Source organism: Dermacentor silvarum, chromosome 7, assembly GCF_013339745.2.
Source record: "Dermacentor silvarum isolate Dsil-2018 chromosome 7, BIME_Dsil_1.4, whole genome shotgun sequence".
Taxonomy (NCBI): domain Eukaryota; kingdom Metazoa; phylum Arthropoda; class Arachnida; order Ixodida; family Ixodidae; genus Dermacentor; species Dermacentor silvarum.
In genome coordinates this window covers 69,130,739-69,148,766 of record NC_051160.1, presented here as the reverse complement: position 1 = coordinate 69,148,766, position 18,028 = coordinate 69,130,739, and the positions used below count along the sequence as shown (strand labels likewise).

General features: G+C 44.1%; 1 protein-coding gene across 2 annotated transcripts in view; it reads right to left on the bottom strand.

The window, feature by feature from the left end:
• Positions 1 to 10,292, bottom strand: part of LOC119458168 (uncharacterized) — a 134,249-nt gene extending 123,957 nt beyond the window's left edge. Inside the window, exons 1-4 of one of the 2 annotated variants that reach the window (XM_037719997.2) lie at positions 10,218 to 10,292; positions 9,157 to 9,298; positions 2,964 to 3,292; positions 928 to 1,021 (exon numbers count right to left, since the gene is read on the bottom strand). In XM_037719997.2, the coding sequence (XP_037575925.2) occupies positions 928 to 1,021; positions 2,964 to 3,292; positions 9,157 to 9,262 (529 nt within the window). In that variant the 5' untranslated portion in view covers positions 9,263 to 9,298; positions 10,218 to 10,292. The remainder of the gene's footprint in view (positions 1 to 927; positions 1,022 to 2,963; positions 3,293 to 9,156; positions 9,299 to 10,217) is intronic. The other variant, XM_049670814.1, reaches the window with a different exon arrangement.
• Positions 10,293 to 18,028: the final 7,736 nt, after the last annotated feature.

The window sequence follows — 18,028 nt, the reverse complement described above, 5'->3', positions numbered from 1 at the left end:
TTTTCATACATTCACAGATATATGCATCCATGGCCTTAACACATATGTACATAATTCATGACCCGCACTGAAAGCTTTTCATGAAATAACAAGTCCAAATAAAACCCGCTACCATGTTGAATTTTTGGACAGTTGAGAGAGACATTTGCTACATCTGGTGCATTTTTGTGCAATGAATTGAGAGTGGCTGGGCACTTGGTGCATTTTTAAATTCAATATTACGCTTTTTTTAAACAAGAAGTGTAATTCAGTCTCGTGTCACAAGTGACAATACAAAACTATATCGCGACGCCTACCTTGGACCATTGCTTCGATTGGCCCCATGCCTTAGCTACACGGTATAGGTATTCATAAAACCCAAACTGTTGTTTCCGTAAGGCTGTATTATGTGCTTGTTTTATTGAGTCAGTTGTTGCCCTTATCTGATTGTGAATGTTGTTCTCGTGATTTATCAGACTCGCATTAAGGCGCAGAAACACTGCGACATTCATCTCTTCTATAGCATAGAGTAACGCAGGTTTGTTATACAACAACAAGTGATGCCCCATATCTGAAAACAAAAACAACTTTATTATAGTGTGCGAAGTAATTTGTGTTTACTGCCGCACGAGCAACAATAAAAGTTTTTCATTACGAGCGCTGGTTTACATTTAGAGTTGGGTAGATTCATAGTTTCTCAAACTCATGCTGTTGTCGAGAAATTGTTTCCTATCATGAACAATTTAAACGGCCGCGCGCCCATGTTGACAGCCCCACTGTCGAAGCCGGCAATTTTTTTTCCTTTCCAGGGTTGTTTTTACAAAGTAGTGGCGTTCTTGAAGACCTCTTGAAGCACCGGGGTGAGGTAGTGGAGCCAAGTTTCCTTAACCATGCCCGAAAACATTATTCCCAGTACTTTGAACGCAGTGTCCACAGAAGGTCCGGCACCCTCCAAGAATGCGTACACGCTGTCCACGTAGAGCGGTGAGGGTCCGCTGTGGAGAACCAAATTGAATCCATCGGATCCCGTTCCGTTCACCACCTGCGGGCCAATGTGAGGATACAAATGAGAGCACTGACGCGTCCTCATACATTGGTCAACGTTTTTGCTGAACGAAAGCAGCGGTTCTTTTTTCGCCTGTTGTCGAGGAAACCTCACAAAACAAAAAAACTGTGTTTATTTAAAATTTGTTGTTGAATCTCTTGCCCAAATATTCCGCGTTTTGTTTTCTTATAATGGCGCAAGTGAATTGCACACCGAAACATTTTAAAAGAGCATCGCCGGCAGAAACGTTTCACTATTCGTCGCAATATACTGGGAAGAAAGTGGTGACCTTGTTGACAATTGAAATCAATTTACCTATATTACTCAGGTTGCGGATTTGCTCCGAAACAAAAACTGAAAAAAAAAAACAATGCAAACTAAACAAATCGTGGGCCACCACAAATAGCAGACGCGCATTGCTAAAATATGTGGGCCCTGAACATAAATGTTTTCCGAAGAGCTGTGTAAGCTCTGAGGGGATAAAAATTTCCCTTTAAATATTTTATGTACTAAATTGCTCGCCGGCTGCACCAGGGGAACCGTTTCTCCAGCCTCACTCTGCCTACAAAAACTATTACATCATAAAGTTGCAACAGACAGTGGCTACAGCTAACGAAAATAAATGAACGTAATTTGGGAATGATTACAGAGTAATTGCGTTTTGTAATTGCTCAAATGGAGATACATGCCATGAAGGGATATAAAATAATAAGGAAAAGCCTGACAAAACTACTTTGCTAGTTAGTTGGCTAGAGACGTACGATCAACATTTACACGGCCGACATCGCACCAAGAGAAATATTTATTCCCAACTCCCTACGCTTTATCGGAAACCCACGCACCACCGGAATCGTTGTAAAGTGAAGGATGTTGTAGAGGCCTGGCTATCTAGCATCATTTGGGGTTCCGCAAAGCGATACCAGGGGAGCCGACGTGTTTGTGTAAATTGAGTAGTTGTGTGCGGGTCGCGAGCGTACGTATCTGTGGCTGACAGCAGCAAGAGGGCGGCCGCGTTGAAGACGAATCGTATGGCTGCAACGGCAGGATTTTTACGTCGGTTGTACGACGCGAGCTTACAATTTGGCCATTCTACGTAGCTAATGGATGAGCGAACACGAGAAAAACAGGTATTGTGACGTCATCAGCGACTAAACGTTAAGCAGTCGTACGTGTCTATGGCTACGTCATGTGGTGTAGGCAAAACTGACAATGGCATTTGCCGAAGCAACGATGAAGCATGATTACTGTGCGACAACCGTGAAGTCGGCACAACGTTACATAATTCCTGCGTAACTTGCTTCGAGGCAAGTACTGAGGAAAGTCGGCTGGGCCCAGACGTAGTGCAGTCTAGCGAACTCCGTCAGAGCGCGAGCTGGCACAGCTAAAGAAGACGAGGAAGATGTTTGGGGCTCACGCGCTGATCCTTGTTTATTGAAATAAAATAAAAAGAAAGAGATGTTAGTCACCCTATATTGGTCACGGCTACTGCTTTTCGCATAGAAGAACGCCGAGCTTTTCAATGAACTGGCTGGCATTAGAATGAAAGACATGCGTGACACAAAAAAGTGCGATAAATACATGAGCGATCGTTGCCTAATGTTGAATAAATTGGAATCAAACAAACAATAACGGTTAGAGAACGAGGGTTAAATGCTCGACGGCAGATGTTGAATTCCAGCATTGGTCACAGGTTATTTTATTTTTCTTAAAACGAGGCATGACTGGAACCTACCTAGCTGCCAACCTACCTACCGGCCGCAATGTTCCTAGAATAAAAGAGTAAGGCAAATAGTGCATCGCATAGAAAATACGCTAAACAACTCACCAACGACGATCTGCTTCGAAGTGTTGCTGTACGAAGGCATCGATTTCACTTGTGCAAATCACCAAAGAGACTTTTGTCTAACTGAACTAGACTTATAGACACCGCAGCAATCACCTGAAAAGTGACGGCGAACTTCCCCCGGGCAAAGGCGCCGACGGCGCCACGCGCATCCTCGCACGTGTGCCACGGCAGTGTAACCCTGATGTTGCCCCGGGTCACATCCAGGACAACATGGAGAAACCTCGAGTCACCCCGGCAGTACGCCAGCACTGGTCCAAAGGGCCGCAGATTACTCAGGCCGGAGTACACGGCGAACTTTCCAACCGTTACACCGGGAATAATTTCATGGGATTCTTCGTCGGGCACAGTGTGCTCTACGGGCAGTCGGTTCAAGACGACGTTTACCATGCTTTCCGCATCCACACCGTAGAAGTCACAAGTACCTTTGTGAGAAAGAAGAAAAAGAAAACGCACAGCGTATTGTCACCACCACAGCAAAGAAACATAGCCAATTTATGGTTTTTATATACGCGCCGTAACACACAGTACATCGGTAAAGTCCGACGTGCCCGCAAGCAATACTTTTTCAAACATCCTCCCCCCCTAGCCCACTAGCCTTTCTCTATGGAGCACGAGGTTGCCGGTGCGATGCGCGCCGCGGCGGCCGAATGTGAATAAGGAATGAATGCAAAAGCGCTCGTGCACTGTAGACGTCATAGAAACCTAGTTCCACTCTATGACCCAGTGTTCAGTTTTACGGCGTTAAAAAGGAAATTTGCCGTTTCTTGCACAGTACAATGTTCGGTTACTTGGTGCGTAGCTGTGAATATTTGCGGCTCAATGCGTTGAGCTGAATTGAATCGTGCCAAAACCACGATTTGATTATGTGGCACGATGTAGTAGGGACTACGGAATAATTTTGACCACCGGGGGATATTTAACAGGCCTCCAGTGCAGAGGACACGGGCGTTCTTGCATTTTGCCCTCATACAGATGCGGCTTCCACGACCGGGTTTTGATCCCGCGATCTGGAAGTTAGCAGCGCAGCACCACGGCCACTTAGCCACCACAGCGGGCGGAGCTCAACACGTTATTCCAACAAAAAAAGAAGACATGAAGTATCCTGCCCTGCCGCGGTAGCGCGGTACGAAATGCTCGCAAAGAATGCGCAAGTCTCACATCAAATATTATCAGCCAAAAACACAAATTTTCCCTTTTTCCAACATAATTTCGCCATGATCGCTAGCGTAAACAAAATCTCGTCGCCAGAAAAAAGTGGCTAAAGATTTAGCAGAATGTGCATGGTGTCCGATATGACGCTTTGTATGAGCTGTAACACCACTACGAAGAGTGCACTGCCCACTGTGCCCCCAGGGAACTTTAAAGAAAGACTAATTTTCAAGAAAATGTCACAGAGCAGTTAGAACAGCGGTCGACCGAGTCAGAATCCGGCTTTATTCAGATAGAGGCCTTCAACAACAGGGAAACACATTCTATGATGCTGTTATTAGACGGGAATCACCATCGAGAGAATGAAGCAAATGTAACGCCCTTTCGAGTGACGCCAGTCACACGTACCCATATGAATTCCTCATATACTTGTTTCACAAAGCACTGAAAACTGCGTCAGTGTTCCCTTCACAAGAAAGGCTGATACGACCAACCATAATATTCAGCTCAAATAACATAATTTGGCTCGTACTGATAAAAAGCCCTTCAGCAAAGCATCCTATAAATTAAAAACATAAAAAGACAAGCATTGGCATTGCACAGATGCCTTGTCATCCCTATTGAATAAGGCACATTGTTGTAGTAATGTTTCTTATATTTGGTGATCGGGGCTCGAAGAATCAGCTGTATTTACCAGCCGCCCAAGAACTACATAATCTTCGGGTTTTGTATTTTCCTATGACTTTCCCTCTGTCTTCCCTGTCTCCCCAGCGTAGGGTAGTAAACCGGACCTACCCTTTGGTTAGCCTCCCTGCCTTTTCCCTTTTTCTGTCTCTCTCTCTCTCTAGGGTTTTGTGATTACTGTATGCTTCAGTTAAGTGGATGTCGCTGGAAGCACATTTTCAACCTAATTTGTGCTCCCCGTCTACACGTACAGTGCATTTATTAGGCCCCTGAATTATTTGCAGGCTGTTATCACGGGCTACTAGCTTAGAAATGGAACTGGGATTACTGGTAACAATACTTTGCAGTCATTACTCGGCGAAAATTATCTCGAAAAGGGCGGCTGACTACACCAAATGTAATGTGCAAGTACATGTGTACTCGCGTAAGAAAAAAGGAAAAAAATGCAGATGCAAAACGACGATGGAAACATGTCTCAACCTAAATTCCAACTAACACAATCTCTGCCTTACTGCTGGAAGATGCTTCCCGATGCAAATCCCCACTGGGAGTAGAAACGATATGAGTTCCTGCATTTGTTGAAAACGGCATTGCAGCAGTAAAATACTTGTGTCTGAATATGGTGCCAGTGCCGTAATCCGCACGTCCTAAATGGTTAGTGCAGGAGACTTCACTACACTAAGCAAACAATATATATATATATATATATATATATATATATTGACTATGGCTGGATATGGCATTGTATGTAGTCATAAACAACGATAGTTTCAGCATATCTGTGCATCAGGTTTTAGATCACTATCTTGAGCACTTTTTCGATAAAACCAACTGGTGTTTAACAGATTCTACGCGGCAAGCCAGCTCTATACGAATTTTCAAAAGTGACCATTGGAAAATTTCTCTTCCGGCGCAAAAACACCTACTCTATTCACTACTCCGTCTGTACTTCAGATGTTTCGCATGAGAATAAACATCCCATTTTGCTCCCGAAAAGCACAGCAGATAGTTGCTGCGGAGTTGTTATTGTTTAAATTTGTTTAGCGATATGACCGGCCTCATTTTGCTACGAAGGGGATGAACAGAAAAATAGGTAAATTTTAAAGAAATCTATCGAACCCAAACAAGTGAACCTCATGAGCGCTATGGTCATCATCATCAGCCTATATTTATGTCCACTGCAGGATGAAGGCCTCTCCTTGTGATCTCCAATTGCCCCTGTCTTGCGCTAGTTAATTCCAAATTGCGCCTGCAAATTTCCTAACTTCATCACCCCACCTACTTTTGTGCCATCTCGACTGCGCTTGCCTTCTCTTGGTATCCATTCTGTAACTCTAATGGTCCACTGGTTATCCATCCTACGCATTACATAGCCTGCCCAGCTCCATTTCTTCCGCCTAATGTCAACTAGAATATCGGCTATCCCCGTTTGTTCTCTGATACACACTGCTCTCTTCCTGTCTCCTAATGTTAGGCCTAAAGGTTTTCGTAGGATCGCTCTTTGTGCGGTCCTTAATTTTTTGCGGTCCTTAACTTAACGGGCGCTATAGCGTAAATCTATTGCAAACTTTTATATTCCAATTCTGCAGTCAGCCATCCAAAATTGGTCCAAAATTATCGAGCCACACGCTATTTCGCCTGTCTGTCACGCGACGTCACGAAATTGGCGAAAACGCCCATCTGATATGTGCACACTGATTATGTGTGATTGGACAGAACGAAATAAAAATAGTTATTGCTGATTCGACGCCTTCTCAATGCAGAGCATTTCTTTAACTCACATGTAGCGTGCGCCGTCCGTCCGCAACAGCTCGAGCACAGCTGCGCCCTCTCCCCCACTCCTCCTCTCCCGCATCACGCTTGCAGCACATGTGCAGCGCGCGAAGCGTCGTAGTTGAGTCGCGCTCCGGCGCTGCAAGCACCGTAGCAACAGCAGGTGCTGGCGTGATAGCGCGCCCTCTCTCCACCCCCTCTCCCTCTAACGCGCGCGCTAGGAATATAAAGCGGGTTGGCGCGGGCTTCACTCGTCAACTTCTGCGCTCTCTTCTCTTGCGTTCGTCGGCGGTCGCAGTTGATAAGCGATGGAAGCAAGACCTTCAACTAGTACCTAGACACAATCCAACATCAGCGCCGAAGCACCAGTTCAAGACATCGTACCATCGTCTTCGTCGACGGCGGCAGTAGACAAGACGCCGAGGCGGCGCGCTGCCGACGCCGAACGCAAGCGTCGTAAGCGTGCTGCCGACGCCGAACTTCGTGAACGAGAAACCGCGGCCAGGCGTCAACGTCGACAAGCGGATCAATAAGAATCGCAGTGATGCCAATAAAATAATAACAACTTTATGTTACCTACATACGATTCTCTCATCTCTCTCAACCCAGACCACCCCCACCACACCATCACCACCACCACCACACCAACAACACCAACACCACGGAACCCCACTATGCTCTGCATTTACAGGTGTCCCTCTCGCGGGGGCATGCGACGGAGCTTTTTTCGCCATTAGCTGTGTGCTATTGGCCAATTGTTTTCGGGCTGTGTTTGCTTCGTCTGTCTGTCACGTAACATCACAAAACAACGAAATCTCACCACGTCAAAATGACGTGTACACGTTCTAGACGCATTAATATGCCGAACAAAACGCTTTTTTTTTCTGAATTGCCGGAGGCTGCACCGTTCCGAAAGGAATAGAAGATGGCTGCACGCTGATTGTTCTGACACCGGCGGCTCGGAGCTGCAGGGGAACGTGTATTTCTTACCGTATAATGTGCGTGGCATTATAACGTTATCGACCTTTCCGCACGCATGCGATCGCTTTGCAAACTCTTCGTTGCTGAGGCTCTGTTCTGGCAGAATTTATAACCTTGCGTTGCACGCCACTGTGATTTTCGACTAGCCACCGAAAGCTAAGTAAGAGAAAGTGGACCAATGGCACACGCCGGCACCACACTCCTCATCCGGTTATCTACTTTCACTTTGTTTTGACTCGGCCCCATCGAAACCCTATCCACTTGAGCGTGCTCCTCACCTCTTCTCAGCCAATTAGATAAGAACAACTCCTCAAATTAGGCAATGGTACTCGTTTTGAAAGCAACACAAGTGAGCTCGTACAAACGAGGAGCACGTTTGATTATGTTTTTTAGACAACGTTGCCGGTTACTACCATATGCTTGCGCCAGTGGTTACCTGAATTTGACGTCAGGAGTATGGAATAAAAACAGACTGGTATAGTTTTATTCTATAGGACCCCAGTCTAGAATAGCATGATGTGCAATGCAATCATCATCATCGTCATCATCATCATCATCACCCTATATTTGTGTCCACTTCAGGACGTAGGCCTCTCCCAATGATCTCCAATTACCCCTGCCTTGCGCTAGATGATTCCAACTTGCGCCTGCAAATTTCTTAACTTCTTCACCCCACCTAGTCTTCTGCCGTCTTCGACTGCGCTTCCCTTCTCTTGGTATTCATTCTGTAACTATAATATTCCTACGCATTGCATGGCCTACCCAGCTCCATTCTTTTCTCTTAATGTCAATTAGAATATTGGCTATCCCCGTTTGCTCTCTGATCCACACCGCTCTCTTCCTGTCCCGTAATGTCAGGCCTAACATTTTTCATTCCATCGCGCTTTTTGCGGTCCTTAACTTGTTCTCGAGTTTCTTTGTTAACCTCCAAGTTTTTCCCCATATGTTAGCACCGGTAGAACACCGGTAGAACACCTATCTTAACAATATAGAGAAAAAATTCCTTCATTAGAATGTTGCCCGAGGAAGGAAAGAATATTTAAACATGTTAGTTGATGCAGCACAATATTCATTATGGTGGGATGATGGGATAACTTTATTGTAGGGTCCTGCGTTATATCACAATACGGATATGATCTTAGCTTCGAATGATGACTCTCTTAACCACAAAAACGCCTTTTTATCAAGAAAAAGAGCCCTTTGTGTATGAATCTTACTCAGCGGACACATTATTGCTGGCTACATATTTAGACGTCTCGACTGAAAAAATAGTAGAAACAGATCTTCTGATAATTCTTGCGCGAGAAATTCAGGCACTTTTCTTACCGCGAGCACATGGACGACAAACAATAATGTAAATAAACATTAGAATGTGACAGACTGTGAGTCGTATTTGGCGTCTAGACAATCCCGTGAGAATACTGCACTGACAGCTATAATTCAATCAGTGCAACTATCTTACGCAAAAAATATCCACATTAACCAAATTTATAACTGTGTGATAGAAGACATAAAAATGAAAAAGATTAGCTGAATGTACTGCAGTTACTAACGTTAAATAGCGCAGCTATATTTTGTAGAAGTGGAACTCGTACAGATGGAAGTTTTTTTTCAGCCTTACTTCAGCTAATTATGAATACGCTCTAGGACATCTGCGCGATTTAACGTTAAAAATAGGCCCTTTCAGCCGGCGCAATACCATTTCCCGATGACACCTTGACAGGATGTGACATGTCCGATGGTGATGAACCGGACACATATCCGAGGCTCAGGAGAAACACAGCTGGGATCCAATCGACATTCATATCTGATTTTTATGTGCAAGGAACGCGATTTCGTGCCTGAAAAGAAAAGAAGATGCAAACAATTTGAAAATAAGTCAGCAAGTATCCAACAAAACGAAGTTATGCCTTTTCTACCTGACTGTTTTGTTTCGTTTTGAAGCCCATATAATGCTGCTTCCACAATTGCACGTAACAAATTGCATGCAATTATTTACTTGTAATTAAATGCGCTTTGTTCTTAATTACCACTCCTGGTAATTCAATTACATATGTCGCGAAACAATTACATGTTCTCAGTTACATTTCTCACGAAACTTCACTTCACATTTATTTCCTTAAAGACCACTCACTGCAAACAATGTATAACAGGGGACGCAGCTTAGAGCACTTAAATTTGGCAGATATTACAGTGATAAAAGTGATGAACACACGCACATGCCTACATCGGTTATGTCCTTCCTACACTCTTCGTCCTGCATCTACTCTTCCATTACCTGAACATGGCAGGCTTGCAGATTTGCAAACCTCTCCAGAAAGCCTGTTCTATTAAATTTATATATCTCTCTCTACAGGAAGTGATTTTAAGCGGCCTTCACAGGCGGTAAGAGCTGCTGCTATATTCTTTGCTGATTGCAGTCTACGTTTTCCCTGATATAGACCGAAGATTTGGTCTTTACACGTATGTTTATTTCTCTTGGTGTACCTGACTCACATACACCTCTTTTTGCGATTCTAATACCCGAACCGTATTTTTAGGGGTGAATAATATGTAGCTTTATAATAAAAACCTGTATATCAGAACTTTGGCCGTCTTCTCGTGGAACCTAAACGTCTGCGGGCGTCCATTACAATTACTCTTTAAAGTATAAATGGCCGTGGAGTCAGCCTGTTGAAGTCAGCTGCACTCAGCCTCTTCCGTCGACTCTGCTAAGAACCATGCTAAAACAGTAATTGACGTTCAACCGCGAGAATTTACCTTTCTCGTCACACGATAACACGTTCCACTTGCAAGAAACAGCGCCTTCGTTGCAGCTTTGGAAACAATAATGCCAGTGTGCGTACAGTTCTCTCTATTTATACATGAATCCAGGTGGGTGGGACGGCAATACACACCCTCCGTGTGGGCCTTCCACTTAGCAATCGCCGCAGGAAGTGAGACAACGACCCAGAAGCAGACGAGCATCTGTCGCAAGGGAAGCGCTTTTGACGACACATGTCGTGGGAACAGAACTGCTTTGGCGTTGCTAAATATTGCGCAACGACTCGTGCGGGCGCCTTCCGACTCGCCCACGCGTTGCGCTAGGTCTTTCCGAGGTACACTTTGTTTTTGCTTTCACTACGGCTGGCCGAAGAAATATAGAAGCAGCCGAATATGGCTTGCGGTGTTTATGCCATCTCGCGCGCTGATACAGTGAAAAAGGTTTAGGTTTTGTATTTGCACCGTAGTCAAGAAAGTAGCTTCAGCGACTCGAGTAACCTGTACATAATGCATGCAACGCAACTACAAATGAATATGTTTCCCTGTGGCAACGCCTCTTCATTGCGCGTGAGCCGATACGATACCTAAAGATGTTTGTGTTACCTCTGTGTTGTATGACGGCAGCCGCATATCGGAAGATATATTTCATCGACCGACACAATCCGAAACGCAGATGTTGTCAGCGAGAGAAAAACACGTGTTCTTTACGTGCCCGATTGCAGAAGCTGATCCCGCGGCAGCTAACTTTCCGCCTGAGAGAGCACTACATAACTCTAGCACCTATCGTAAACGATAGCTACTCGAAAATATAGCATGCTGTCAATAATTGCTACTCGCGTGTTACATGTAAACATCTACGGATACAAATGAACCAACAGCTAGTCCATCTTGTCAAAGATTTCGTTCACCCACAAGGAGTTTGCCGGTACGAAAAATGGGACATAGTTTACTGGGAAAAGCGGAAAACATTGGCCAACCAAATTGATCACACAGGCGTGCTTAAACTGTGCCTATTGAGCGCCTTATAACTTATTTTTAGCTTGATGCTATTATTTTAGAAAATTTTTAAACCAGAGTATTGTGGCCACTTTCCCATATTAAATAGCATTGATTCGCAATATGAACAACAACGTAAATGAGCCCAGCACACGTAGTTTCTCTTATCGCTACTATCACACCCTAACATGTGATCATATACTTTTGGTCTTCATTTGCTATAGTTATACAACTTTGCGCATTACGATTACGTGCTAGACGCTATTATTTATGAATAGTGAATGACGAAGGTAGCTGCTTCCATACAACGAGAAGGAAAATAAATATAGTATAGGTCATCAGGAACCATCACTAGCGTATCGCTTCCAGGCAGATTTCTCCTCGCAGCTAAACAAATGCCTGTTTGATTGCGGCTATTCAAACGTCAAGAATCTTAGCTTAGTGAAAAGGTTAAACTAGATCTTCAGCTTTCCAGTAAAACGTAGCTAGGGCAATGACAACAATATGAATGACGTGTACAGAATGAGATGCTCGCGGATTTGTAGCGAAAATCTCATGAGAACGAAGCAAAACAACCAAAACATTGTCCTACTGCTATGAGCTCCAACTTATAATCATGACAGTGGCATGGTGCTACGTTTTTACCGCCGGTAACTTCTGGGCACCAAACATGAAGCTAAGGCATCATTCCCATAAACATTATGTAGGCTTCCGGTATTTTGACTCAGGTGAATGCTATTATTAGATGCGTAATGGCACCGGTAACTTGCAGCGATGTGCTTTCATTGCTACAACTAATACAGAATATAAGTATTCACCACCACCGCGATTGTGTACTTAACCTTCGTTTGCAGTTCTGTTAATTTGCTCAAAAAGATCTCTTGCTGTTGTGGCTGAAAGTGAAATTACGTGATGTGTTAATTCATCTTTATTTTATAAGTATTCGGAGACTAATCAAATTCTTTTTCTCGTCCTTGAATTCGTTTCTTGGTCTAATGCAGTCATTGTTGTTATTACTGCTATCTGTGGTTTCTTGGCGTAGGATCCACTGATGCCTCATCGTGTCAGCGGTCTGCATTATTTCTGAAATAAATTATCCGAATGCGCTGCGGCTACCATACCTTTCAAGACCTTATTCTTATGTCTTGTGGTGAAGCTTATGATTATTTTACTATTCTTGGCCTCTATAATGAAATGGGCAGAGACTATAAGGTTAAATGGGACCACGTTTACTCTGCAGACGATATGGCCCTGCAACCAGTATGGCGGAACGTTAAGTTAGCTCCACTACGTCGTCTCTTTCGTCTTGTTGGTGATCGTCGTCTTTGTTCCTCTCGTGGCACTGTGACATAATGCCCGGCGGCGAAAGCGCCGACCCGGCGCTTTCTAGATGGCAGCCGCATGGTATGGTTTGAGACGACCGACGTGGACAATATCAGATGACGTGAACGACGGGCAAGCGTCCGCTGGAGCTACTTCATAAGTCACATCACTGAGCTGTCGGACGACGCGGTAAGGGCCAGCGTACCGGAAGAGCAGTTTTTCCGATAGGCCCCCACACCGTGAAGGAGACCAAAGGAGGACGTGGTCACCGGCAGAGAACTGGACATCGCGATGGCGGTTGTCATAAAGAGACTTCTGTCTTGCCTGCGACTCAGAAAGGCGACGGTGGACAATCTGGCGTGACTGGGCGGCTGTAGCTATAGGTCGCGGGCGTACTCAGACGGCGACTCAAGAGCAGTTGGCAGGAGCGTGTCGAAAGACAATGTCGGGTCATCACGACCAAAGAGGAGATAGAAGGGGGAGTAGAGAGCGGTGTCGTCACGTGACGAGTTTTACGCGGTACTCGTGGCACCGTGACAATATATTTCTATAAAAGTGGTAAATGCTAAATTCTATTTGTAGTTTTGAAGGGTTCTAGTATTCCATGATAAATCTCGGATGATAAAAGAGAGTTGTTTTCCTAAACCCATGCCGTTAAAATAAGCGTGGAAAAATTGCATGGGAACCGACTGATTTCCTTGGATCTACGCATTGCTGAAAAGAAAGTGAAGACGGCTGAGCCGGATGGGAACATTTCTTCTTCATAATCGACCTACACCTTGTTTTCCACTGGAGGACCAAGACCTCTCCTAGTGATCTCCAATCACGTCTGTCTTGTGCTAGCTGATTGCAAATGAAGCCTGCAAATTTGTTATTTCTTCATGTAGCCTAATTCTCGGCCGTCCTCAACTACGCTTCTATTGGCATCCGTTCTGTAACTCTAATGTGCCACCGGTTATCCGCCCAATGCATTACATGGCCTGGCCAGCTCCCGTTTCTATTAATATTGTCCACTAAGATATCAGCTACCCTGGTCTGCCTTATAAACCACGTCATTGTCTTTCTATTTCTGTTCCCATCAGGATGGGAGGAGACATTACGAATAGAACTGAACTGAGCTTAGGCAGAGCAGCAGTGACACTTCTTACTCTTTTTTGACTTTTGTTGCTGTGCATGATAATTGGAAATTGCTTAATTGCACCAAAACGTTTTTTCCACCTTGTCATTTTTCCATAGCTGTGACAGATCGAGATATAGGCTTTAACAAATTATGTATGCTGTTTGTCTAACAAAACTGGTACACTTCTCCTTAAACATAATGTGTATGATTCCCCGAGTCCTTCGGTGCATGAGCCATTGAGAGAAGTGGCTGTTGTTACTCACTTGTTTCTCAGTGAACTTTATTTGATAGGTCGGATTTTGCACGAGAAAACAGGTTCTGAAGAAACCGTTATTGCTGACAGGCAGTTGAAGACCAAAACTTGCTGCGGTTGAAGACCAAGTTTTAGTTACGATTTGTTTTCAGGCTGTACTAGTTCTGAGTCATTGATACTATGGTGCTGTCTACCAAATGCGATAAATTCAAAATTAGTCACTTTGCTAACTTTGTACAAAAGAAATTAGGCATGCTTAGTGCTTCATAAAATCGTTTAAATGCTTATAGGTTGATGTCATGCTTTGACGCCACCATAACCTCATAAAATATCTTCATGCATGCAAAAAGTTTATATTGCACAAGTCGTGTGCTGGCCTGTCGTGGAGAATAAACCTGGCCAAAGGTAGAGCACATGCTGTAACTGGTTGTAAACAAGACTCACATGATTGTACTTGCTTTGAAATTATCCCAGTATTTTCTTATATTTCCTTGCAGGAACATTTAAACACCTCAGCTGCAAAGGATGACTGCACATCAGTGGACACTGCCAAAAGAAAAAAAAATCACAAATTGTGTAGTACTTTATTACTGAAGGCATGCAACATTGTCTTCCACCAAATTACCAGGGGTGCTAGCTCTTATGAAAAAGGCTGATTTCAAGAAAATTGTGGGCTCCTAAATGTAGAAATGAAATGACTGTGCTTATAAGCAACAACAGATTTCCAGGATTACCTGGCTAGCTACACCAGCTGAATCAATAAGGCTCACTGAAGCATGTTTTTGTTTCTATATTCACTTTGTGTCTCTACAGAATGTAGTTACATTTCTACACAGCCAGAGGCGAAACCATAACATTTAAAAATACCGTAACAACGCTGAAAAGTTCACTAGGGGTTTTCTGCATTGCACAGATTGGAGATGTTGGTCATTAGAATTTTTGACCTAAACATAACTTGAAATCATGTAACCCGCAAGTTCAGGTGAAAACACACATGGCAAACTTATCTGAACTTCATACATCAAAGGCTTTTACAGCGCCTGGGTTAAAATAGGTAAACTTCTGGTAAGCATGATATATTCACTGTTTTCCAGTTAAAAGCATCAAAATAATCAGACGATCAACATTTTTGTTTGTAAGATATGTAGTGAAATCATCAGTAAGAAAATTACCACCTAGATTACGTGCTTGCTTGGTGTAGATGTAAAAATATTATGTCAGAACGTGTTGGCAGGACGGCTTTGCAGTATAGATGCCAAATAGTTATGACAAAGGGGTTGTTACCAGTCACTGTGTAGGTTAGAGACCAAGAACAAACTACAAGTAGTTTAATGATTCTCGGCATAAAGAGGACGACAGGGGAACCGACATAACAAACTAATGCTTTCAGCTAACATTTTTTATTATGTAACATTTTAAGGGAACCATGCTTGATAAGCATTTGCGGACTAACCTGCATGACCACCAATTGATCAAGAGCACATAAGTGAAATGAATTTAAAAACCTGCGATCACTACTACAGAAAGCAGCGAAAGCCCTATCTTCTCATACAGTTTGTGGTGCTTTTTGGACAGTAGTGCATCGGCTTCTTTTCGCTACGTTAGTTTCCCAGAAAACTGCACTTTACATACCCTTTCAAGCTGTGTTGAAGAAGTTTGGAGGCAGTTCTGTTCGACAATGAACCCAGATGGTCTTTTAGGCACTCAAATATGCATTGGCTAATCTGGGTGACATAAACCTTACCATATTAGCAACATTAGTGGAAAATGCTTCGGATAACATCAATTCCCACCGTGTGTGAAATTTGCACAATATCTAAAAAATATGAGCTTAGAACGTGGCAGTGTTATGTACTTTGCTTTGTGAAATAGTGAAATTTGGTTTGTGGATTCAGTTCCCTGAAATGCTCACTTTTATTGACAAAATGGTTGCTATGTGCATACTTTTCATGCATGGATTCTTATTGTGCATATGGGCTACTACCTAAAATTGTCATTTGAGTGTCGCATGTTCATTCTATTGCGTCAAACTGAGTGCAATACATTTTGTTCTAATGTTGGTGTTTAAGCAACTGTGCCTATCTTGTTCATCGTCCTGTTTGCCAATACGAGCGTATCACTAAACATTTCTTGAAAATTGAAAAACTTTATGCTGGATGAAGAAAGCTGCAGCCTACAAGTCAGGCTGTTTGTGAGTGGCACTATGGCACATTTCATTCATATTTCTCAAGTGCTCACAAAAACGTCACTGTAGACAGGACACACGCGTATAGCATCTACTTCAAAAAATCTTTTTTTTTTCAGCAACCGAGTGCATCGTGTGCTTTTATATATCACGTGGTAACAGTGATAGGGGCTGTCGTGGCTGTTACAGAAACAAAAAGACTATTTATTTTACCTACTTCCGGAAGACAATTTAGCGCATGAACAAGGGAACTTGTGCATGTACTTGTGCACAAGGGAACTTGAACATGCACAAGAGAGCTTTCAGAGAGTGTGGTCCATTTTTTGCTAACACATTGTTAGTTTATTCCCACTTTGCAGTCAGCCTCCTTTATAATGTGTCTTTGTTTTTTTTTCTGATAATGCTAAAGCTACTTAAATTACAGAAGCATATTTAGCGCCAGCGGACAAGTACAGGAGGGAGACTACAACGTATTGCGCTAAGTTCAACAACTTTATTTACAAGAAACAGCCGATTATCTGCAGCAGAGTTTCCGGAGTCTGTGCTGGTCTCGGTCGTAGAGAGGCTGCTAAAAGATGCCATTTAGACAGTAACGGTCGGAATGCGGAAAAACAACGGACGGAAAACAAGAGGAAGGTAGCGATAGTTCCCTATCTGCATAGAACGGCGCATAGCTATAAGAAAATGGCTAGCCGTATCGACACAAAATATGTCGCAGTTTCACCCGAAAGGTGAAGCATCAATTACGATAGCAAATTGGTAGAGAGCTATTCAGAGTAGGGATAGTAGTTTTATTGGCTGCATAAGCTTGGACACATTCGCTTTCTAACTGAATTGGCAAGCGTGGTGTCATCGCGCACAAGCAAACATGAATAGATCACACTGAATGACCGGAGACAACGACTGTCAAAACGCTGGCAGCAAGCGCAGGTACTGCAGCGGGCGAAGAATCGTGTGGTCTATCGCTACAACGGAAACTGAGCGGCGAATACACAGCGCATACAAAGGTCAGAGCCGTGTGGAGATAAGAGACGGTGCGGGCGACCGCCACCACAGCCAGTGCAAGCGTATTTGTTGGCACAGTAAAAGCTGCTCCCCCCTCCCTCCCTCCCGCGCTGCCTTCCTGCATTTTTGCTTTCGCGTGGGAGATTGCGTTGCCAGTTCCCCTTGCGCTTGGTTGCAAGATACGCATTTGGTGCCATAGCACAGCGTCGCCCCGCTTCCCTCCCCCCATACCCCCACGGCCTTTCGCGCGACGGTCGCGTTTGCTTTCCGCCGTGCGTAAGCTCCCCGTGATAGCGCGTTCTCCGTGCGCTTTCACTCGCGCATACGACGCGCGGCGACGATTTTATCGCCCTTGCAATCTATACGGAACCTCACGGCGATGGCGACGGCGACGGCCTGAAATGGTAATTTCAGCGCCAGAAAAACTCGGGAAAATACGCCGGTTCATGGACCCGTACCATAGGCCAGCGGTCGGATATTCTAAGAACCTTAATGAGGCTCCTGTGGGTTGCGTAGAAGTTGTGGTGCATGAGCTTCCGCTGTCACGTGGGAAAAAATACATCGGACAGACAAGCAGGTGTCTTAATGATCTGCTACGAGAACATAGTTTAAATCGAAGGAATAAGCACTATGGTATGTTGTCTTCTCATTACAGGAATGCGGCTGTGCACCGGTGCATGATTCCTGTTTTGTTCTTGCAAAGCAAAAAGATAAAGATGTGCGAGAGATTACTGAGGCTCAGGCTATCTGTCGGTATCGTGAAACGTGTGTTAGGTTCCCTTCGGGACGCTAACACACGGCCAAGTTATTGTCCCTTCGGGACACTATAACACACGTTACGATGTGGCGCCACTGTGCCTGGATTAAATAGGCGGCTATATTGTGGAAATAAAGTTGTAGAAGTTAGCGCACTGTGTTGTTGTTTC